The sequence below is a fragment of the Coptis chinensis genome, chromosome 5 (genome assembly GCF_015680905.1).
Source record: "Coptis chinensis isolate HL-2020 chromosome 5, ASM1568090v1, whole genome shotgun sequence".
Taxonomy (NCBI): domain Eukaryota; kingdom Viridiplantae; phylum Streptophyta; class Magnoliopsida; order Ranunculales; family Ranunculaceae; genus Coptis; species Coptis chinensis.
The window spans coordinates 66,999,920-67,024,874 of NC_141460.1; the positions used below are offsets into that span (position 1 = coordinate 66,999,920).

At 34.5% G+C, this 24,955-nt stretch overlaps 1 protein-coding gene and 1 long non-coding RNA gene across 3 annotated transcripts; one reads left to right on the plus strand and one right to left on the minus strand.

Moving 5' to 3' along the window:
• Nucleotides 1–12,297: 12,297 nt before the first annotated feature.
• PSAO (photosystem I subunit O) lies at nt 12,298–14,000 on the minus strand. The gene is made up of 4 exons (XM_086560428.1): nt 13,659–14,000; nt 13,368–13,440; nt 13,052–13,231; nt 12,298–12,499 (listed from the first exon to the last, which is right to left on the minus strand). The coding sequence occupies exons 1-4, from the start codon at nt 13,753–13,755 to the stop codon at nt 12,409–12,411; spliced, it is 441 nt and encodes a 146-aa protein (XP_086416554.1). The 5' UTR covers nt 13,756–14,000; the 3' UTR covers nt 12,298–12,408.
• Nucleotides 14,001–19,304: 5,304 nt separating this feature from the next.
• Nucleotides 19,305–23,668, plus strand: LOC147498467 (uncharacterized). Of its 2 annotated transcripts, XR_015194305.1 has the most exons (5): nt 19,305–19,487; nt 20,693–20,806; nt 21,949–22,038; nt 22,134–22,709; nt 23,244–23,668. It is a non-coding gene; the product is annotated as an uncharacterized LOC147498467 (long non-coding RNA). The 2 variants fall into 2 exon arrangements; XR_015194304.1 differs by lacking the exon at nt 23,244–23,668 and having other exon boundaries at nt 22,134–22,854.
• Nucleotides 23,669–24,955: the final 1,287 nt, after the last annotated feature.

The following is a 24,955-nucleotide window of genomic DNA, read 5'->3' on the forward strand; positions in this document are numbered from 1 at the left end:
ATGAATACACCATCAATATATCAAGAGTGTGGCCCTTCTTTTTTCTGGGCACCTCTAAGAAAGACAATCGTTGGAAAAGAACACCTTTGGTCCAACTCGATTAGGAAGAAAAAGTTTTGTTCCGTTGATCGTTTTTTAATACGAAATTACAAATACATATAAATAGTGGTATTAAATGGTGGTCATGAGAGTAATTAGCCACATGTATTCAAGTAGAATATATAAAGGAATATAAAGTTTATGTTTCATTTCAATTTCCATAATTTTATCCTTCAACTTCTAGCTCATTGATTGAACATTTGAACTGCACAAGTACTGCAACCTCAATTTAGAGGGAGATAAATTGCAAAACTAGTGGATTGCTATATTTATATGAAGTATTCTATTCAATTTCTTTAGAGATCTATCAGTGGAGTTCATGAACAAGATGTACTACTGGAATGGAAAAGAGGAAATATTCAAAACCCCATTACATGTCTTAACTAGTTTCTAATGAAAAAGTTGAACGTATGAAACGGCTAATCAACAAAAATCCCAAATTGTAATTGACTAGCAAATATTTATGACTAGCAAAACTAGGTTTCATTTGTGGGTTTACATCAAAATATATTGGTAAGAATATACTGTTAAATTGGAAGACTGAACTTCAAAATTTTAGTGGTTAGGTTGATCTTTTCTACACTACTATTATTTGTATTGAAATTATGCTTTTGTTCTTGATAATCTCTCTGTAATGTGAGAATGATTTTTTCAAGGACAATAAAGAAAAAGAGGAAGACAACATAAACAAAATTGGCAAGAGTCAACTATAAACGAACAAACGTGCACTGATCTTCTGAGCATAGTGAAAAACTAAACATCGAACATGTGGCAAAAGGAACATATTGAAAGTTGAATCATGTCCTTATTACTAACACCATGAAGACACCGAACCGTGTCTTCAGAATTGAAACAAAGCGCAACATTGCCTGAACTTGGCGTTTCGTGGTTTTAAAACGGACCAAGATTCCATCAGATTCTTTGCTTACACGTAAGATCTCCTAATTTGATCTTCTAGTTCAACCAAAAATTTGACAAAGGTAAAGAGATGATAAACAACTATTATATACTAAAATCGAATAGCGAGTAGATAATATGAGAGAGCTATGGGCTCAAATCCCAACTTTGCTTAGCTTAAAATTCATAGCCAATTATGTTTATACTAGTCTAATATTTGGGTAGTGAGGAGGGTATGTTGGCCAGTGCATGTGGTAGCAGCAGCCTCCCCATCGAGAATCCTAGATCAGCCCCAGCCAGTGTCTTGTATATTGCCAACTCATTGTAATTTTTTAACAAAAATTCCTTTTTCAATTTTCAAGTCATCTTCCCAATTGGTTAAGGACTAGATTAGTTACTTTAATCCATGCAACATTTTCATGTCGTCTATAACCATTGTAATGGTCGATTTAATTCGGGTTTCCTTAAATCTCGGACCTGATATCTTGGTGAAAAAACATAAAGAAGACACAATCTCTTATTCTCTTGGAATTCTTGCACACTCACTCCACGACCATTTTGTACACTTCCTGAATAATATACTTTCGTTCACGCTCCAACTGTTGCACTGCTATTCTACTCTAGTTACTTCATTTTCTTCTTAGCCCTTCCAACTATTGAGTGGTAACATTCTATCAAATTCAGTTCTTTAATTGTTTCGTTGGGTTCTAATATTTGGTTTTTTAATTTAGATATCACTTCCTAAACCTGCTATTAGCCTTCAATTAAGACGTTTTTGAAAATGCATATTTCAGATTGAAGAAAGTTTGAAGCAATTGCCTAAATTTCATGAGTCAAGAACTCCTGGAATAACGTTAATGCTTTTGTTTACAGCGATATATTGCTTTTTGGTTCTTGGCTAGCTTATTGCAATGTTCAAACTTAAGACTAACAATCAAGATACCCAGTCACTAATTGGGATTACATTGAATTAATTACATGTTTGCATTGAATTACACTAGAGTAAGTTCCTCAATTTAGATAAGGTTCCCCCATTAGAAGAAAAAAAGGTGTAATATGAAAAAGGAATTAGTTTAGTTGAAGTGTTTGGAGTGACTTGTCAAAAAGACTAGCTCTTGCTCTTCTTTTATTGTTTGTTTGTTCCAAAACTTGTATTGCTCGTATCTAATACCTTTGTATACATCAATGCCTCATGTGATATTTTGTTAGTGAGGCGAGGAGGCTAGGACTACTGAGTATTAGTTTCGGAGCAACAAGGGGGAGGGAGAGGGGGGTTTGTATATAATATATATCCACATCATTTAGACCTCATTTTGTTTTACAGTGAAGCCACCTTCATATCTAGACACTTCACATACAGAGGAATTGAAGTCTTTCTCAGTAATTTCTTTTACTTTAAACCAGGAATATTATGGTCCTGGTTAGCAGGCCAGCAACTTATTTTCAAAGGTAGGAGGAAGCGAAGCTTCTCGTCTGTAGGCAGCATGGAGGCTACTGCTTCTCGAATGAATGAGGCAGGCCGAAAAGACTACTGCAACTACAATACAAGTCATGAGCGATAACAAAGCCAAGCCTATTGATTAAGGAAGGAAACCAAGCCGATACGATAGATGGCGAGGGTGATCTTGTGCTCATCCAACGCTATTGGGTCACTATACATTTTCTAATTACTATCTATTTTTCTGTTCTCTTAATGTATTTTTCTACTTGATACGTGTAGATTCGAGATCTCTGAACAGACTAGAATTTACAAGTGAACCAACCCGTTGTTTGAAATTCTTAGTATGTGCATTTTCTTGACATTCTAAATTTATTTTCTTATATTCTTTCGTATCGTATTGGAGATTGTTTTTTGATGATTATGTAGTTTATTTGAATGGTGATGGCACCTTGTTTTCAATGCTTGCATGTGTTATTGCCTTTGGCATGATTGTTAGATTGTGGAATCTTAATCACACATATTGACACTGAAAGTAATAAGAAATATCAGCGATCAAGGTATATAACCATTGCTTCTAACCTAGTCTCATCCAAATGATGCCAAGGTAAATAAATTGTATGAGTAACATTCTACGATACCTTACCTGATGTGTTATGTTCTGAATGTCCAAATCGAGTTTTGCTTCTAAATGAATGTTGGTAGTCAACAAAGTATTAGACATGGGTATATCCATGTGGTGAACAATGACTACACTCACTAAAAGATATACACCATTGGTAGAAGTGCATCTAAAACCATCAACAGCCAAAGCAATATATACCTTGGCCCAGCCAATCTTTTGGCAGGAACTTGATTAGTGATCATTTATTAGAAGTAACGCCTCCGTTTCTTTGTTATGTATATCGTATTGATTATTTGAACGAAGTTTAGATGTAGCTTAGGCAAAGTAGTGTGCTGCCTAATTGCAAAAATCTGCTCGCGTGTCTTTTAAATTTTCAAGTGGGTCAGAATAAAAAGCTTTAAATCTATCAGTTTGATATATCTTTAAAGTTGAGCTAGCTGGGTGATAAGAGCCCAAAACTGTAGTTTTAATCCCTTAGTAATATTATATTTAGACCAATCATGTGTATAATAAATAAGAGTTAGTATTGTTTACATGTTTTTTGTGTATTTCAGGTATTGGAGTCAAATATGTGAAGAAATATGTCACTTTTGCAATATAAAGAAGCAAAGGTTGGTTGCTAAGAAGTTTTTTGTTTAAAGCCCAAGTTTTAAAGAGAAAAACCTTTTTAAAGCCCAGTTAAAGCTGAAAAGTCAAAGTCAACGCTGGCAAAAATAGAACAAAAAGGTCAACGGAACTTCCGCAAGCCGTATCATTGGACTCATACCTTGGAATTGGGCCTACTATATGTCAAAATGACTAGCTCGGAAAGAGATTTCTAATGGTCCAAGCTTTGATCCAATCGGAGGAGTAAAAGTAGACGAAAAGGCTGTTGCAGTAATTTCCAGCAGAGAAATCCTTTTTGGACTTAAGTAATTAGGTTTTAGGTTTGATTTAAGAAAAAATATTGATTTGGGTACTGAACTATAGTGGATTTTACAAAATGGGTATTGTATTATTTTTTTTGCAAAATAGAGTACCGTAGATTTGAAATATTGCTAAATAGGGTGCCGCCTATATACACTGTAAAGTATGTATACATATTTGATGATTTAGCATACTTATTTGATTATTTGGCATGATTTGGCAGAGATAATGCGTAACGTGAGCACAAAAACCCTAAAAGTTTGGCCCAGTTAGTGAATGCCCCCTGCCAACTAAGTCACTAGCCCATGCCCACGTTTCCCCTCTGGAAAATTCTTAACCGAAGAAGGAAACGCGACAAAAACCATATCACAAAAAAAAGAAAGAACCCAATTCGCAATCCCCAGGTTTAGAATTCTGTTCTTGAATAACCATTTTTACACCTTTAAGAAACTTACCACTAAGACAAACTGGAGCAGAAACATAACCACCAGTATCAAGTACAACATGGGGTTCAAAATCGCGCAATTTTTCCCAACTATAAATCATTGATTTAATAAGATAGAAAGGAAACAAAAGATTTTGAGGAGAGTATAAGGGACGAATTAATGGAAATGCTTGAATGGTATCGAAATCGTAACCCGAAGAAGGAATTCCAGTGCTTTCCCTATCTTGAGTACCAAGAAAGAGAATTTGAGTGCTGGGGTCTATGTTCTTGAGCTCATCAGCAATGGCAACAACAGGGTAGATATGACCACCGTCCCCCACCAAAATATATGATCCGTAGACTATTGGTTTGGTTGGTGGGGATAGAGCTATTTTTATTTGTTTGATCTAGGGGGGATGATAAACAACATAAGATCTTCAAATGCCGGCTTGGAGTGATATTGATGCGGAGAGAAGGGTGTTTCTGTAATTTGGAGAAGTTGAGAATGAGTGAGAAATGAGGAGTGCTTAGTTAGTTGGGCTTTGCTAACTGGGCCGAACATTTAATGTTTTAACTTTTAAGCAAAAAAAAACATAAAAACATGGGCTTGGGCTAGTAACTTAGTCGGCAGTGGGCATTTACTAACTGGGCCGAATTTTTAGTGTTTTGGGCTAAATCATCAAATGCGTATGCCAAATCATCAAATATGTATATATACTTTACAATATATATAGAAGGTACCCTATTTAGCAATATTTCAAATCTACAGTACCTTATTTTGCATAAAATAATACAGTATCCATTTTGTAAAATCCACTATAGTTCAGTACCCAAATCAATAATTTTTTCTTGATTCCCAAAACATAGCTCCAAAGCCCATGCACGAAATTATAAATCTAACCCTCTTCTATATAAAGAGGGTTAAGGCTAAACAAAACTTAGCTACTACCCTATTTATTAAGTCTCTCTCTCTCTCTCTCTCTCTCTCTCTCTCTCTCTCTCTCTCTCTCTCTCTCTCTCTCTCTCTCTCTCTCTCTCTCTCTCTCTCATTAGTTAATTAATTTAGTCTAAACCTAGTTTTATGTTTTATTAGCCTAGACACCATTAATTCAATTTAAGTTATTCTTAATAAAATAGTTCTTCATTATGTCTTATTCTTATTCTTTTAATTATGATAGTCTAATGAATCTTAGCTAAACTTTCATTAGATGGGTTTTATTAAAACTTTGATGAAGACTTGATGTGTTAGTATAGAATAGTTATAGTAATCTATTCCACTCTAGAATGTAGTTAATTTACCATGAGAATGAGTTTCAATTGCCTCACATGTTAATTATTAGTTGGTAGAGATTGCCATGAATAATTAGGGATTAAAAAGACCTAACCTTTATGTGAAAACATAAAGATTAAGATTACAACAAACTCCATACTAGTATATTAAGAATTAATCAGGTGGATTTTAAATCTCCCTAATTCCTTCTCTATTCTTCTCCATATTTTTTCAAGTCATATTCAATTGCTTAGTTAAATTATTATAAGTTAAATTCATCTATTCAGTTTCGTAGTATAAATTCATATCCATAAATATTACTTTCACCATTGTTTCCTTGTATTTGATTAGTTGAATTCGTTTAAATCTAGAGAGTTAAGAGTAGAACGATTCCGTACTCTATATATTACATAAATGTACATGTGAGAGTACGAAATAAATAATTGGTAACGTAAGAATAAGTTAGAGAAATCTAATAGTGTTTTTAGATTTATCAAATGGCGTCGCTGCTATCTTAAACTCATTCAGGACAAGAATTCAATTGGTTGAATCCAAGGGGCAATCCCCCATTCTCTACCCACCCACCCTTTTAATTTTTCATTCTTGTTTATCATATTTTCATTACTGTTCAAGCTTGAAATTCACTTTTTTAAACTAAGAGCGCGCCCTCCCTCCTTTTAGCCTTGCACAAAGCGTGCCCGCGCTCCCTTAAGATTGCGGACTCACAATGAAGAATACTGTGGTAAAGGTATTTCTAAATTTCTGAAATTTCTGATATTGTTTAGGCATAATCTTTGTGGTGTTGTTGATTTACTGGAATTGTTTCAAATTTTTCCTAGTTGTTTTACCTAGTGAACTATTACCATCTTTACACTGCTGTATTTCAGCTTTCACACCATAAGTTTTGGGAAAATCTGACAAGTAAGGTTACTTAGGAAATTCCAAAAATTCTAAGATTTTTACAGGAGTATCTATCATAAGTCAGGAGTTTATCATAAACATTTGAAGAGTTTTTGATTTTTTTTTACCAACTAACTAGTGGATTGTTTCCAGTGTGTTTCTGCAGTTTTGCAACACTTAATTTCTATAATAACAGCCGATAAGAAAGGTTTGTAGAACTCTAATTGCTCTAAATGTTTTACATGAACACACATGATCTGTCAGGAGTCTCCAGTAAAATTGTGGCAATTTTTGGCTCTGTTTTGATTGGTTAACCATTCGGTTGTTTGTATTGTGTTCAAAAACTGTTTCACAACATTTGCAAGGCAGTAGAAGGACTTTCATAATTCCGATTGTTCTAAAATTTTACAAGCAACTTACTGGATGTCTTAGAAAACTACAATAAAAATTTTATATTTTTTAGAGCGCGCCCACGCTCTTGCTATTGTTCAAAAAAAAAAAACTTGTTATTGTTCATAAAAAAAATAAAATCGAACAGTACTTTGAGCGCACTCGCACCCTTGTGTACTCTATCCTTGAGCGCGCCCGCGCCCCTTCCGAAGAAAGCCTAATTCACAGGTTAGTTACATGCTCTCTTTGTGTTCAAGTTATTTTTTACTATTCAATGTTCCGAACTTCTTTAATATACTAAGATCGCGTATCAAAGGCGCTATTCATATGCATAGCAATGAGGCATTCAGGTACTCCTGCTTTCACTCCTCGTCTCTTCTGTCAGAGGAGTTGTAATTCTAGTATATCAGGTTGTTGTTTGACTGCTGCTAGTGGTTTTTTCATATTGGCCTTAGCCTTGCTTGAGATTAAGGTCCGCTAAGAGTAAACCATCTAACGTTATCTATCGCAAACATCAACGCACACGCCTATCTAGATATTTATAGTTAGAGTTTTGTTTGCATATTAATTGTCTTAGAATATATTTTTAAAACCAATATGGCATATCAATATGTAGACCACCAATCATGTGGTTATTATGCAAACCCTTCACCATGTTCATGTTGTGGTAGTCCTTACCATTGGGATCCTCAGTGCCCATTATACCAAGAGTTTGGACCTACTATAGGATATAATAATAATTATGAGCCTCAATTTTCAAATTCTCATAGTAACCAATACAATCAAGAGTTTTCTAGTTATCCAATTTATACATGGAGTCAACTAGTGTCGTCTACTTCTAGTTCCATGATGAGTGTGTACAATGAACCAAACACTTTTCCGTGCACAATTTGTTCAGATCCAAATCACACCGCCTATTCATGTCCCATATTTATTCAGCCTCAACCTAACCCATCATAGTACGAAATCAACCAGAGTCACTCAAACTCCAATAACTATGACTATCAAACACCATACCAACCAGACCCACACCACCAAGTTTCCCCTCCACTAACAACATTTGATGAAATAATGACCCAAAACAAAATAATACTTCAGAACCTAGAATGGACAAGATTAGTGCTAAGCTCACCTACGCCAGACATTTCCACCATACCAAAAATTACCCACCCATCTAGTTCACCACCCTTCCCAGACCGAATTTTCCAACTATGCTTCAGAACATAGCCCAGATGATTTCCATGATCCCCTCACCTAACACAGAACTTTCAACTTTGCCAGAAATCAACACACAAGTAGAACAACCTATTCCCATTAACCATTCTGTTGACTCCACACCCCACCTGGATGAGGAAATTCTTGAAGACGACTCTTTAGGACTTGTTTTGGATAACCACTCAAATTTGAGAGATGCCTCCGAGGAACCTCCCACTTATCCATCTGAAGATGAATATAATGATGACACATTAGAAGATATTTATAAAGATGTGATGGAGGAAGAATTTGATAACTATTGACATTCCCTTAATATGGACCTTCATGTTGCGCATGTCCAGGCTTTTGTGACCGCACTTGGCCGGAGGATTCCTCGACACATTTGAATGATACCATTGAGGATACTTATAGTGTTTTAGAGGATGAGAGCGAGGAAATAGAAATCAATAATTCTAATCTAAGACTTGAACAAGGTCATGTGCAGGAATTAAAGGAAGTAACTTCTTTATTACAATGTGAATCTCAATTTAGTTTGGCAGCTGAGGAAATAACAATGGAAGAAATAAATGAATTTCTTAAAGATAAAGCCACGAACCACAACTTTATGGATTCAACTAAGCTAGATGAAGACTTCTATGATTTCTTAAGAGCATATGAGGAACCACCAACCAACCACCATCCACCTGAGTTACCACCTCCTAAAATCCAACCATCTACCACAACTAAGCCATCCATTCACCCACCATTTCAAAAGAACCTCAAATTTGCACTTGAGCCAATTGCCTTAAAGACCCTCTATAATTTTTTCAACCCTCACGGTGAAGAGTGTTTACCTAGCACACAATCCCATAAGTACACCATTCCTGTAGTTGAGAGCCAAGCTTTGACTAAGTGTAGTGGGAAACCTAGTTTGTCTTATTTTTCCTTATCTGAGCCTCATGAAAGACATCAGGGTCCATACTTCATTCTTTTCTCACCTAAAGTATCATGAATTCATCTTTTGGGTCATTCTAACTTTTTAAAACTAGGGCTGGCAATGGGTTGGATCGGTCTGGATATATGCAAATCCAAAACTGACTCGCTTTTCAACAATATAGACCTAGAACCGGACCTGACCCGAATGGATATTTGAGTTAGAGAACCAGAACCGAACCAAAAACATTTTTTTGATTCGGATCCGATCCGTTCCGAACCAATAAGCTCAATTTCAACCCGGTGAACCGAGTTTTTTATAATTGGATCCTAATTTTCGTTATATAAATATTAAATAATTTTTTTTTTGCTAAACACAAAAACAAGATACACAAATCCAAAATGCATAATGAATGATTTTAAATCCAAATTTGTAAGGGAGGATTTTCCTTTAGATAGAAACCATCTTTTTATTATGTAAAAAACATATTGTAATATTACATATGTATTTTGCATATCTTATTTTGGAACTTTAAATATTGCAATGTTGCGGTAATAGAAATATATGGTGGAGAAAAATTAGGAAGAATAAGACTAAATTTTTTAATCGGATCAGGCCTATAACGGTTCGGTACATACTTAATCTAGAACTAATCCAATAAGAGTCTGGTTATGATTTTCAAGACCCAAAACCAATCCAATATGCTAACTACCTATCCCAGACCCGCTTTTATTGGTTCAGACCGGATCTGGTATTGGTTCTTATCCGACCCATTTCCAGCTCTATTTAAAACAGCTACAACATGATGGTTTGCATATGTTCTTTGATGGGTTGCATAAGTTTTCATTTATTCTTCTACATGATTGCTTCCAATTATACAACTTCATTCTGTCTGGGGGTGCATTTAGTATCATGTTTTTATGGCTAGACCCCCAACTCTTTCAACTATTAGTTTATAATTGACCACGCATCATTCATTTTGTGCCACCCCAGTTTCTTGCTTGTTTGGGGGTGTGCATAGTCTAGGGGAATCTGACTTAAAACGACCCCACATTAAGTCTAAGGGAATCTGACTTTAAAAGACCCATATAATTTTTTGTAAAATACCACCTTAATGGAGTATAGGCCATAAAATTTTTCAAACTTATAAATAGTTTTCAAAATTTGTTTGGAGGTGGCGTATTTTGGTATTTCATTTCAAATCTTTTTGTCACTCTTTGCATGTCATGTTTATTCCAGTAGAAATTGTGTTAGTTAGTACACAATAGTTTAATTGTGCTTCATGTTATCATATTATCTTTATAATATTTCTGTTACAGGTACTGTCAATTTTTACCACGTTTCTATGGTAAATTCTTTCCTTATCTCTTTACACTTTGAAGACAAAGTGTTCGATTGTTGGGGGTGGGATAGAAACATTTGCAAAAATTAGGCACCGAGTAGGATATATATGTATAATATGCACTTTACTTTTTAGTAAAAAAATAAAAATAAATATAATAAAAATAAATATTTATACTATGCACTTAGGAATTTTGGTATTGTTTCTTTTTCTGTGATGATAGTAGTTTAGAAGTTTCACATTAGCTTTTAAATTAGAATAGTTTTTAGAAATTTTGGTTAATATGTAGGTAATAGTCATTGCATCTTTCCATAAATATATTGCATGAGCATCTATGTTTGTATTGGCAGTAAGTTTATGAAATCTAGGCTAGTATACTTATTCTACAAATCCTATGAGAATATAGCCTAAAATCTTTATGAGTGAAATATTTGAGTAATGACACAAGGGAGAAGTAAATTCCAAATAGAGAAATCACACGTCCACTTGCTTGATCACTATACCATATCCTAAGCGAGAATTTAGGCCCTTTTTGGATCGATATAGCCAGAAATTCAAACCTATATGAAATTATTTTTCACTAATCGTCCCTCTGAGCCTTTGTTTAGCCTTTTCATAAACCACAAACCCTTAACCCTTTTATAAAAACAAAATAAAAATAAAATCAGCCTACCCATTTTTGAATGAGTGTGAGAGTAGAGATGAAATGAAGAAAAGAAAAGAGAAATATATGTGGAAAACCAAGAATTTGTTAGTTGCTTCAAATAAGAAAATAAAAGTAAAGTTTCCATCCAAAGAAAAGAAATAAATAAATAAATCAAGTAAAAAGTTAGAACTCCAAAAACAGAATCAAAGGAGTCAAAAGCCAAAAGAAAAAGAAAAAAATTGTTAAGGATGGAAACAAAATGTAGAAGCAAAGTAAGAACAAAGTTTTCTCTATTTACATATTTTGAAGACTCTATTATTTTAGACTTGTCTTTTTTGAATATCTATTTTCTTCCTTCTTAAATCATCACTTAATCCCCGCAACACCTAATAAAGACTTCTAGCTCAATTAGAAATAAGTTAGTGTGATAGTAAGTGGCAGATGTGTTTGATTGACTTCGGCTTCCTTATACGTCATTGAGATTGTGGGTAAAAGTGTGCAAAGCCTAACGCATTTTTGGAGTGAGCTTAAACTTGAGTGGAAAAATCAGAGTGTTTTTGTCTTGACATATATGTGAGGACCTACTTAAGGACGCTATTCCAAAGTTTTAGAAACAGATCTGTTATTGCATTTCAAAGCATAATTCATTATATATATGTTTATCCGTAGATGATTGATTATTATGCATATATTAACTTAGGTTTCGAATTGATTATTCTGTATCCATTGCTAGTGACCCAAAGATGTACGTCAGTGTTCTAGCTCTCTGAGTTATATTGTTGCATCTGGAATCCCTGAAATTGTAAGTTGTTAGATTTTGTGCGTTATGCTTTCAATCTGAAACCTCTAATAACCGTAGTATTGAAAGTTCATAGTTTCTGCTTGGTGTGCTTATATATCAGAGATACAGAGCTTATATTTGAGCAATGCTCAATATAGCTCGATTATATTTGACTAGAACTGCCAAATTATCTATACAAGTTGGTTTGCAATGAGATGGTAGAAAAAGTTCATTTTTCTTCTCAGTTGGTTCAATTTCTTGGTAAATATATTGGTACATTTAAAAGCATTTTATAGTTTCTTTGTCATCTTGAAATTAAATTTCAACTGAATATATTTGGAGCTCAATTAAGTAGCTGCTCCATCTTTTGTACTTGTGATCTTTACACTCTTTATGTTTCTCAAATTTCCTTTCACAATGCTCACAATGCCACAAATTTAGAGCGGAAGAATTGGCCAAATGTACTGACATTCAAGTGGACATATTACATAGAAAAAGAAGGGATAATAGTTAAGGAAATTTGGTTGCTATACATAGAACTACTACATGAAAGAGATCCCACTTAGAAGTACGACTCGGTCCTTCCCTTGAATCCAATCTGCCCAAAAGTAAGGCAAAGGAATAGTCCAAAATGCCAAGTAACCAACCACAACCTGTACAGAAACAAAAAACAATTCTTGGTGAGATACTTGTAGAAGCATGAGGTGGGACGTCAGATCCAATTTCAGGAACAAAACATAACATTCAAAATGCATGGGATTTAGGATTGAGAGATGGTCTAGTGAACATTAAGTGGGGAAGAAAAACAGACGTGAAAGCGCCGTATCCACCTTGGAGTGTTTGTGGACATTGCTTTGAGTGTTCTCTACTTAAACGGATTCACTATCCATGGACCATGGTGAACTCTGCACCTTCATAATCTTTTTATTCGTACTTTAATATCTTTGAGGTTTGTGATTCGCTAATCGCTAGATATTGAGATATGGATACCTTTGACTGTCCCAAATTCACTTATTCCAACTTCATATGGATCATGCTTCTTCTACTCAACCATAAGGCAAACTTATAACATTTGGTCAGAGATACTGTTTTTCCCTCTGAGACATATCGAGTCGAAAGTTCAGATCTATGCTTGGTACCTTAAATTTGTAAAATGATTATGAGATGATGTAGACTTAATTAATTTAGTTTAGTAGAGTACTCACCAAAACTGGGAACCAATAGCTGGGGGTGTAGGGAAGTGAGACAGCTCTTCTCCAATGCTCCCGAAGAAAAGACCCGTCAAACTGTTACCATTAATTAGGGGTATGCTCGATGGTGCCAACCATCCGATCAACCCAAATCCGATAACACTGAGGTCCTTACGAAGCCAGTCTCTTTCAAAGCTTTAAAAACCAAATTGAACAAAACAACCATAAACAATCTTAAACTAATCATAAACTTATTAGCTAAAGAAATCTAATGCAGCTTAATTAAACCAATTTCAACAAGAACTTGTTATAAGGTGTGAAAGTAAGTTACCATGTAAACCTTCCACCTGAAGCATTTGATTGCTTCAGTGGATTTCTTGCTGCAACTCTAGACTTGATAAAACCTGCACTATAAAAAAACGTATAATTTAAAGAAAAAAAATGAGGATTTAAAGAGGCTACTCAATTTGAAAACGATGTAAATGCACTATATATCAAATGGTAATACACCCTCGCGCGTTTTTTAAGTAGTAAATTTTGTGTTCCTAAGAAGCGTGAATGCGTGATAACAACGAAATGTAGTAATACACACTAGCGAAAAGAGTGGAAGAGAGAGGGGTGCCTGAAGTGAGATTAGTTCTTTTGGGTGAAGAGAGGGAAGAAGTGGCCAAGCCTGCAACAGTTGTGGTAATGGCTGCTGTTGCCATGGTTGCTGCCATTGATTTTTTTGTTTCACTGATCGCAAGTGGTGTACGAACTTTTTTCTAAAGGTTGAGGTTTCTTTTTTTGAAGTTTTGTGATGGAGGTTTTCTTGTGATTATTAAGATTGCATGGCTGGATTTTCGGATATATTTAAGCAATAAGGCTTTGCCATGTGGAGATATATGGATAAGTGTATAGAAGTGATGGTTCAGCAATGGCGAGATCTTCACATCCGCATTGCTTGATTGCTAGTGGTGAGGGCATCTTGTTGGATGGGCCAAACGCCCAAACATCAACATCCATGGAGCAGCCCGGTATGTGTTAGGGTGACTTCAAATTGGATCGGATCGAGAGTTTTTCGAAAAAATTTCTAATTTTTTTTTTCAGAACTCTTTTCTTTGTAACAATTTCGATCGAATTACTTTCGGATCTACAAATATTTTTTCGAATTCGAAAATTCAGAAAATAATTGAAATTTTAGAATTGGAAATAGTTCGACCAAAAAAGTAATTCATTTTCGCAACCACTTTGTATATGTTAGCATAGTACAAAATATCTCGATATATCGCGATATTTAGGGATATCTATCTAGATTTTAGAGAAAGATATATAAATATCACAATATGTTCAGAGATATATACGACCATAGTACAAAATATCAGGATATGGATATTTATCGATATTCAATTTCTAGATATGTATCGTGGATATATCCCCCTCTTTGGGGATATTTGACATTGTTTCACATGCAAATATCGTGAATATATCTAAAATATCGACAAATATCATAGATATTGTAGATATTTTTTGATATATCATGATACATTATTTATATTTATTTGAAATATAATGGTAAATATTAAATAAAATTGTTATATACACAAAATATCACAAATATCACAAATATCGTTGAAATATCACCGATATTTGCAATCGTATATATCTCTGAACATATCGTGATATTTATATATCTTTCTCTAGAATCTGGATAGATATCCCAAACTATCGCGATATATCGGGATATTTTGTACTATGTATACCATAGTACAAAATATCAGGATATGAGTATTTATCGATATTCAATTTCTGGATATGTATCGTGGATATATCCCTCTTTGGGGATATTTGATATTGTTTCACATGCAAATATCGTGGATATATCCAAAATATCGATAAATATCGTGAATATTGTGGATATTTTTTGATATATCATGATACATTATTTATATTTATTTGAAATATAATAGTAAATATTAAATAAAATTGTTATATATACAAAATATCGCCAAATATCACAAAATATCCCCAAATATCACAAATATCGCAAATATCATTGAAATATCATTGATATTTGCAGTCGTATATATCTCTGAACATATCATGATATTTATATATATTTTTCTGGAATCTGGATAGATATCCCCAAATATCGCGATATATCGGATATTTTGTACTATGATATATACGACTACAAATATCGGCGATATTTTACGATATTTTGTATATATAACAATTTTATTTAATATTTACCATTATATTTCAAATAAATCTCTACTAGTAGTATAGCCTATAATGATCATGGCCTCTTAAATTCATCCGGGTTTTTTTTTGACGCGTAATACCCTTGATGAATAATAAAATCAGATGCCTAGATATTTATTAATGAGGACTACTTTGTCTTTTTATGCCTTTATAAATTTTCAGTACCGATATTGTCCTTAAATAAAAATATTGTTTAACACCTTTAAATGGGAGCAATCAATCATTTCTTGTGGTGATAAATTAAATTTCCAAATCCACGCCACATTTGAATTGTACGCACACCATAAATACAATTTAATTACCATAAATAGATAGCATTTAATTAGACGTAATTAGACGTGTAGAAATTGAAAAGACTAAAGAGAGAGAGTACAAAGGGTTCTCAACAACAAAAACAACTTACCCCTTGCTTTTCTCGCCTGCTTCTCAACAACCAAAAAAAATTCCAATTCTTCAAGACAATCTCAATTCTTCGTCAAGAACAAACAAAAAAAAAACCAATTTTATTATATAGAAATCCCAAATCAAAGTACCTGATGTCTCGATGCTTCTTTCATTTTGTTTTTTTTTTTTTTTTTTTTTTCAATATGTTGAGTTTTAGATTGCTTAAGATCCTTTTGTTTTATATTGTTTTGTAGGCTTTTAGTTTTTAATATTTGACTATTGAAGGTTTGTTTTGGTATGGACAAACAGGAACAGGAAAGACCTTCACAATGGAGGGTATTGAGCGAAATCGAGGAGTCAATTATAGGACTCTAGAGGAATTGTTCAAGATTGCCAAAGAAAGGAATGAGACTTTTGCCTACAACATATCCGTCAGCGTGCTTGAAGTCTATAATGAACATATTAGGGACTTGCTTGCAAACTCGCCAACATAAAAAAAAGTAAATATAACATCATTACCTTTAGTGTAAAGTTAAAATTTATCCATTTCACTGGTTCAACACTTAGCAGGCTTAGAATCTGCTGCTAAGTTACAAATTACTCTTTAAGTTATCAATAATATCAGTATTGAATTTCTGCCAATAACAGCTGGATTTGGATGTAGGTTGGAGATAAGGCAAGTTTATGAAGGGGTTCATCATGTTCCAGGAATTGTTGAAGCAAAAGTGGAGAACATAAAGGAGGTATGGGATGTACTGCAAGCTGGAAGCAATGCAAGGGCTGTTGGATATAATAATGTTAATGATCATGAGCATAGTAGCCGATCTCACTGGTCTATGGACACTCGGAACTTTTATTCTTTTTCTTTTATTTTTTCCTTACAACACATTTCTCTGTTACTTTAGAAGAAAATAAACTGATTTTCTACCTTTTCCAACATACTCTGTAATTATCTGGGAGTTGTTATAGGTATAGGTATTTTGGTGCTGCGAAGAAGTTACCCGGTGTTAGAGAGTTGTTTGAGAAACCGCCTGAGTTAAGGAAGAGGAGGTCTAGGTATGATATTTTTAAAAGGATTGACGCGAGTTATTATGGGTATCGTGATGACGAGGATGGGATTCTTGGGAAACTTGAAGGACCTGCTGAAGCTGAGATGCATGCTGCGGCTGTGAAGGAATGGTAGAGGATGGAAAATATCAAGCTAGAGGCTAAGAGAGCGGTTAAGAGTGGGGAAGTTGTTAATGCTGCGATTATATTGTTTGAAGAAGAGGAAGATGTTGTGGAGGAGGAGAGGAAGGCGAAAGAGGAAGAGAATCAGAAAGAGCAAGAGTTGGCTTGTAGAGATGGTTAAGTCAAAGAACTTGATAAATGGGGAGTGCACCAATAGCAAGCTTTGGCTTGTAGATTTGGCTGGCAGCGAGAGGCTTGCAAAGACTAATGTGCAAGAGGAACGACTCAAGGAAGCTCAAAACATCAATAGATCACTTTAAGCTCTGGGTGATGTCATATCTTCTCCAGCAAACAAAAGCAGCCACATTCCATATAGGTCGCTCTTGCGTAACTTGCTTATTCCGTTGGACTTTATCCGGGCATACTTTATTCTTCCTCCACCACACACCATGGGGATGTTGCGAGAATTCAAAGTGACACATCTACTTCAAGATTCATTAGGTAAGGCAAACTATCATACTTATTTGATTGCCTATCCTGCCGCGTCGAGACGCTAGGAGTCTTCAATTTTTTTTTTATAATTTCTGGGTTGGATGGAGATTGTCGTTTGTGTGCTCAGCTTATGGAGGCTTATTTGTGTAATGGTAAATATGAAGGTATGTAGTCAATCTTTCATTCATTTTTGTATTTGATGTTTATTCTTTGAATGGTATACATACTATTTGCGTTGGTTGCAAAGAAATTGTATTGCCAAGTATTGGTTTGTTTTTGAGAGTTTTAGCAGACGGAGGTACATGTCTTAATATTGTCAAAATGTTACTTCTCAAATTTCAGAAACTTATAGTCGTATAAAGAAGAGAGAGGCAGATAGTGGGTTTTAGCCTTTTAGGGACAAGTTGATAATGGGTTATACTCCTAAATGGACTGATTTTAAAGGTATGAAACAAATTCCAATTAACTTTACAATGATCAAATCAACTACTTGTTGCTTTTGTGTGAGTTTGTCATAACATGCCTAAAAGCTATGCATTTTCATGTTTAGTGCGTCTCATTGCCTTTAATTTTGTATTGTGAATATGTATTTACAAGAATCGATGGGTTCTTTTTTTGTAAGTCTAAATACCATAAAATGAATAATTTTGAGTGCTCAACAGGTATTCCGCTTATGGCCATATCTAATTCCTATGGTTATGTGTTTTGAATTAGCATATATGTTTTGTTGCTAACTAAAAAGATTTGGGCTTTCTAAATGCCTCACAAACATCTAATCCGAGAATCCCTACTGTGGATGCAGGTTTCAATTCTGGAAGGGGAAACCAAGACACAACTCTACATTTCATAAACCTTACAAACATGGTAAGAACCTTCATACATGTATCGTGAGCAATACATTATTGAATTTTAAACTTTTTTACTTTAAAATGACATGTTCAATACTTCAATGTGATACAGTAATATTGTTTTCTTAATTACAAATAGTATCTTCGTAGTAATACACTTTTAGTTATTGCAAACTATATTTTTGTCTTCCAAAATGTGTTTTCCCATTCACTCATAAAATGGCAGACGTCGAAGCAACCAGAGCAGTAGGAATTATTTTTATAAACTCTTTCTTTCGACAAATAAATTTAGTCAAACAAACTAACCCATTCAAGTTCAAGCATTTGTGGAGATTCCAGGCCGTATGATAGAAGCTACTGGCAAGTTGAAACATGTATTACTCTAAAAATGAATTAGTGTACTCAAATTGTATTCATTTATATTATATTATATTTTAATTTACACTAAATGTATTTTTCAGGTGGTGGCTCAAATGCGAAACAAAGAGACGGAGAAAAAACGTGCTTTTTTACTAACACTGGAAGAATTACGACCATTGCCCGAGGATACAAATACTTACAAATCTGTTGGTATGATTCAAATATTAGTTCTTGTGATATAAGTAACATTTTTTTCTTTTATGGTTGTGCTTTTACTAAACTAGGATTTGGTTATATGGTTGAGTGTTTTAAGGTTATTTGGAAATATTAGTTAAGAACTAAGGGGTTGATAGACATATAGTAATTATTTAGGTAATAACTAAAACATATTTGCTGGAGTACAAACACACAAACACACAACATACAGACACAGCACACAGAGACACATATAACAATATTGGCCAAGCATATTTGAGAAGGTAGACTGGATGTACCTTTGCATGTTTGTCTCTAATGAAAGTCCTAACATATGGTTGCAAACTTTACTATTCACTCAAATTTTGTTTGGAAAAAGATTTGCTTGTATTCTCAAATACAAAAGCCCCTTTGAAGAATTGTTTTGTTGGGTGAGCTAAATTGATTTTAATAGTCCTTGGGTACTCTATGACTCTGATATATTTTGGAATTTTTTTTAAAGAAGGAAATTACGTATCTTCGATGGTTTTCAGATCCTTGAAGCAAGCAGCTCTTTGCATGTACCTTGGCTTGGCTCTGTTGCTCTTGGTTCCCTAATTGTACCATTTGTCAAATTCCTATGATCTCCACTCGACTCAATTCGCCGTAGGTTGAAAGGTGCTAATAGGATAGGGAAGCTGGCATCTGGTTCTTCTCGGTGCTGTCTTGGTTGTGTTGGTTGGACAGGAAAATCAGCAAATCACAATGCTTATATAATGGTAATCTTATGCAACAATTCTTTAGCTATAGATATTAAGTAACAAAAATAATTAATAACTATTTTTGGATCAAGTATCTGACCTATGTTGGGTAAGGATGGCAGGATAGAAAATGATACCCTCTCTGTCTCTGCTTTGTGCACAGCTCATAGACTGTCATAGTAGCAATCCACCATTTGATAGGTCACATGCTAATTTACTACAAATGTTCCACTAGCTATTAGTTGTAACTTTCAAATTTTGAGAATATTCTGGTCGTTTTGATTAATCTCTTTAGTCAGGAGAGAAAAGAAATGGAAACTGGAAAATAACTACTCCAGCTTTTTATTAAATACAAAATCATAAATTCAATCGGCAGTCTTCATACAAAAGTTTGGATGAAAACCACCATTTGGTCGCTGTCTTATAGTATGTAGAAACATCATGGGCTGTAGTGTTGATTTTTTCACATCCGCCCAACCTAATTTAGAGTAACTTTTGAAGTCCCTATGTTTCTTGGTTGATCACTAACTACGTTACTAAATTTTCATCATTTTACTTGCAAATAGCCATTACATGTAAAAGCTTCTTTAGTGCTTCCACACTTGCAACAACATTGATCATAAATAACATTATTCAAATAGGGAAGGTAAATGTAATTGGAGATGTTATTCTCTTTCTCGGGAAATTATGCATCAACCTTTTCAATGTTGTGTTTGCATTCCTAATGTTGGATACTCATAAATACAATTCCATTATGTACAACCATCAATCAGCTACATAATCCTTAGAACAACTTCTTGAATATTTCACCCTAATAGCTCTGGCAAGTGCAGGATCACCTGTCTTTGTACCCTATAAGGAAAGGCCATAACGCACACAAGTCTGATCCTTCTCCTCCCATGCACTCCTGTCCCCTCCCCTTTTCTCCTGTCCCCTCCCATTCATCCCATGTTGTTGTGTGAATGAATATGGAAGATACTGCTTTGCATGGGGATTTGCGGACTTGAACCCGCTAACTGATATGTTGATCACAATAACTGCTATACACACGAGGATTTTGTCTGCAAATTAAACATGAAGCGAGGACTTATGAGATGTATATAATGACACATTCTTATTGTTTTCAAACTTTCAAAGGCAGTTTTCCCGTTTCCTTTTCGTGTGTCAGAATGCCTTCTTTAGCTTGCTGACATTTTCCCTTTTTTACCTCATTATTGCTTGAGACAAAGCAAGGGCAGTCGTTTGGAGTCAAAGCATTGAGGAGCACACTCCTGTTGTACCAAACTAAGTATATAGTAACGATGAAGTCAATGGGATAAGTAGTTTTTGATGAAAAGGTGTGTCCTACCAGTCAGTCCATTATTGTTTTTGTAGTTATTTTGTATATATAATTGCTTGCATTATTGATTACTTTTAGGAATATTGATTTATTAAAAAAAAATATGTTTCGTTCATAACAACGACACTGTTTGATTATGTGATTCAATTCTAACTCTATCAAAGTCGTAGGCTATTTTGTGACAACAATGAAACAAGCGAAGTTCACACACTTTAACGGCTGGAAAGTGAATTATTGTCAGCTGTGATGAGATATGAGAATACACTTTCATAGCACTTTTAACTTTGGAGAAAACTTGACGAATTGAAGAAGAAAGCGTATAAACCCCTAGGGCTGTTATTTCTACTTGGTCGGAATATAGGAGCGCCTACTATTATATATTAAATCTTTATTGCTATTTTGGTTAATTATTGGTGTTCATTGGATACATCTAGAACAAGTTAGAATATATATATTGTTTGTGTAGGTTCAACACTCTGCCCAAATGTTGGTGAGGTACTGAACTTCCTCGAGTTGGCGAGAACCACCTCTCTGAGATCATGGGTTTTGATTTTTGAACCTTATGTTTTTATTCACTGTGTGGAAGTGTTATTTATACATTTACAAAATATTTAACATATCATTTTTAGTCGTCTTTTGTTTTTCTCTTTGAGATTGTTCTTCATGATCTCTCTTTTAAAAACTATCTGCATTTTTTTCCCACAATAAATGACATTTGGAGTTAAAAACCATTGAAAACAATAGTTGGAGGAGAGAACCATTAATTAGAGAAAGAAGTATAGATAGTTTGCTTGGGGAGTCTAGAAGATTTGACCATAGTTGGCTTAGGGAGTCCTGAAGTTACAATTTAAATATAACAAATTGTTTTTGAATTTTTTTTTGTAATTTTGGTTTTAATCCTTTGGTGTTTGGTGTATGTAGAAATATGTCATAACACCAATACGTATCTTCCTCGAAGTCTATCATAACACTGTCATCAGATATGATTTATTAATCAATAGAATTTAGTGATTTACACATTCTCACAACTGACTTTGATGAGTTGTTTTAAACACTAATTTTTACCATATATATTTGAGGCAATTGTTTGCTTGGGAAGTTCTTAAGTTACGATCTATTTATATTAAATATGTTGTGTAGAGCTATGTGCGTGCTTACACATACGAACAACAAGACAACTTGCTGGGAAGGTTTTCCAGCCAAAATGTCTGAGGAACCTTCATACTACTGGTGAGTGATTACCATTCTCTATGTATTATTACACCTATTGAATATCATGATCATCTTCAAGTAACACATTTTCTTCACAATTGGTTATGTGCTAGATTGACTCAATCATTGCTCTCTTATAAGTGGATTTCACTGGTAGTGGTGAGCTTGCAGAGCGCCAGGTTAGCTCATAAACCACTATTGCTTGCATAATTTCTTATTTCTGGCATATGATATTTATGATTTCCATTTAGACAAAGAAAAGATAAATACAGTTATGTGGTTTTTCCCATGTCGTTAGTATTTGTGAGATCTCGAAGTATTCTTAGGTTCGAGGCTTTTAATTTTTTTCTCTGTAGGTAATGAATCATTTTGAGTTAATCATATGTCATTGGATAACATATTGTTCTCTTAATTTGAGACACACGTGTTTATTTTATCTGCAGTGGAGAAGCCTTGAAGGGCAAGGAGAAAGATTTTGCTTGGTTCAGAAACAAAAGAGTCCAAAAACGGTGATGTTGGTCACAAAGGCCACTCAACAAACGACAACCATGATTATGTTTCTTTCTTAGAACAAAAAATAATGGGTATTGCAGTTCTAGGAATGTTCATTCTATGTTGTGGTTTGCTTTGTCCATGCTTTTGTTCGAAAAGGAAAGAAGCTTCCCGAGTTGTTCTCGAACCAAGTTCAAGTGAGTCAAAACTGTTATCACTATAGGCATTCAATTTTTAGGTCCATGTACTTCTAAATCCCTCAAACATTTGCGAATGATGAAAAAATGGTGAACAACATACCGTTGTGGCTTTGTATAATGGTCCTCTCTGTTGTTATGCTACAAACTTGTTAGTGCTTTTGATTCAAATGGTCTTTGATTGATACTTGATACTAGGTATCATCAATGTATAAAGAAACTAACTCAATTAAGGCATACATTATCGGTTATTGGTACGTGAATGATGTATTTAATTTCCATTAATAGGACCCATTAGAAGAGGCTGATATGTGACAGGTAACTGAGTGGTGATTCCATCAGGGATCCCTTTCCCATTATCCGTGCACATTTTATTGTGATGTTTTAGGATATCTTTTTTTTTTTTTTTTTTTTTTTTTTTTTTTAAATAGTGTTCATACGTTTTATGTTAACATTAGACTAACTAATGTTGACTCTTATTGGATTAACTTGGGAGAGCATCTTTATTTGCTAATGAACTATCAAATGTTGCAGTGGATTCTGTTCCCTCTGCGGAATTGAACTCTGCTCCTGAAAATATTCCTGACAGGCTTGACACCCCACTCCGAGGGCCTAGAAGTCCACTTCGGATGCCAGCAGCTCCACTCCGAGTCCCCCCAAGCCCTTCTCGATTCACAATGTCCCCGCAAATGAAAAGAATTGGATTTGTACATCTTAATTTAAATCAAGTTATGAAATCAACGGAAAACTTTCTCACCTTTACTACAAATAGGTGAAGGGGGTTTTGGAACCGTCTACAGGGCTCAGTTGCAAGATGGTCAGGTTGTCGCCATAAAATGTGCATATTACATGGAGTTCAATGTTGCAGTCTACATGACTAAACAAGGTAAAATTATCGATATGAAACTTGGATGTCTATTGATATTATGTGCGAATAATTTAAACTAATGCCTGTAACTCAATCACATAATGTTAGAAATTACATATTTGAATGGTCACAGTCATTGTTGACCAATGTAGTGGTATGTTCATATATGATCCAAAGAAACTAGAAAAGGGTGTGTCCTACCTCATGTTGCCATAGTTAAGTTAATGTTTCTTAGAAAGGGCAAAGGTGAACAATGTGATGCAAAGTGTTCGACTCTCAAAATCTGCCCGAATCTAAAGCTATATCCTCATACTTGCATTATTTATCCTAAAATTTATAAGCTTACCATCATGACCGGAGCAATAGGAACACCAAATGCAACTATTAATTGAAATCATTGTGCTTAGAGGGGGTGGCCTTGGTGATCTAATTATGCTAATCAAGAGTTATATTACATATTTATCTTCAATAACTTTCCCATATACTAACTCCCAACCCTCTAATTGTATCAATATACTACTTTTTTAGCTAATTTCCTTATTGCCTTAAACCTTATTGCCTTAGCAAGATCCTCATAGGAGTCAATTATGGGATTTATGCAGTGTAACCTATCCAATTGTAGTTTATGTTAAATGTGAATTGTTAAACTCATTCCAATGTGAATTAATCTTGGTTCTGTCCCATGAGGCCATTACATTAATATTGATCTCTTCCTTGTGAGGTGGTGATGTAGAATCTGATTATGTGATAACCCAATTTGCTAACATAAAATTGACCAAGGCCTATTATCACTTAAACGGTTGAAGCACCAAGTTAAAGACCCATAACCCAAGTACCCAACCAATATGGTTAAGTTCACCACGAATAAATTAGACGGTTCCAAAAGTAAATTTGTTTTGTGACTAAATTAAGTTTTCGTTGTCTATGTTCTATAGGACATGTCATCATGCCAACCGACATTGCGAAATACCAGACCCAATGTCCTCGGTTAAATATAAGCAATTAGTCAAGACTACCTTTCCAGTTCAGGCTCCTCAAGCGTGCCCAATTTACCTAAGGGTTGGATACTATTACATAGATGCTTTTGATGCACTAACCTTTTATCTTTGTTGTTTGCAACGTGCACTTACTAGAATGAGAGGCTCAAAGTACATGTTATTTGGAGCTATACTTAAAAGTTTATTTCTTAGTTATGTATGGAAATCAAATAGGAATAAAGCTTCATTAAATTCAAAATTTAAACGGCTGTCAATGTGTCTGCTAGGACATAATGTCAATTGTAAGTGTGCTCACCCAAATTATGCTTACATTTTTCGGCAAGTTTTGTTTAACATCGTGTGCATAGCACGTGCATCTTGCTAGTATAAATAATGTATCA

Excerpts from the sequence above, each read along its gene's own strand:
- PSAO (XM_086560428.1), bottom strand. The coding sequence starts at position 13,755 with ATGGCAGCAACCATGGCAACAGCAGCCATTACCACAACTGTTGCAGGC. Across the intron at positions 13,441-13,658 it reads AAGAACTAATCTCACTTCAG|GTTTTATCAAGTCTAGAGTT; the intron begins GCACCCCTCTCT and ends TTTATAGTGCAG. Across the intron at positions 13,232-13,367 it reads TCAGGTGGAAGGTTTACATG|CTTTGAAAGAGACTGGCTTC; the intron begins GTAACTTACTTT and ends TGGTTTTTAAAG.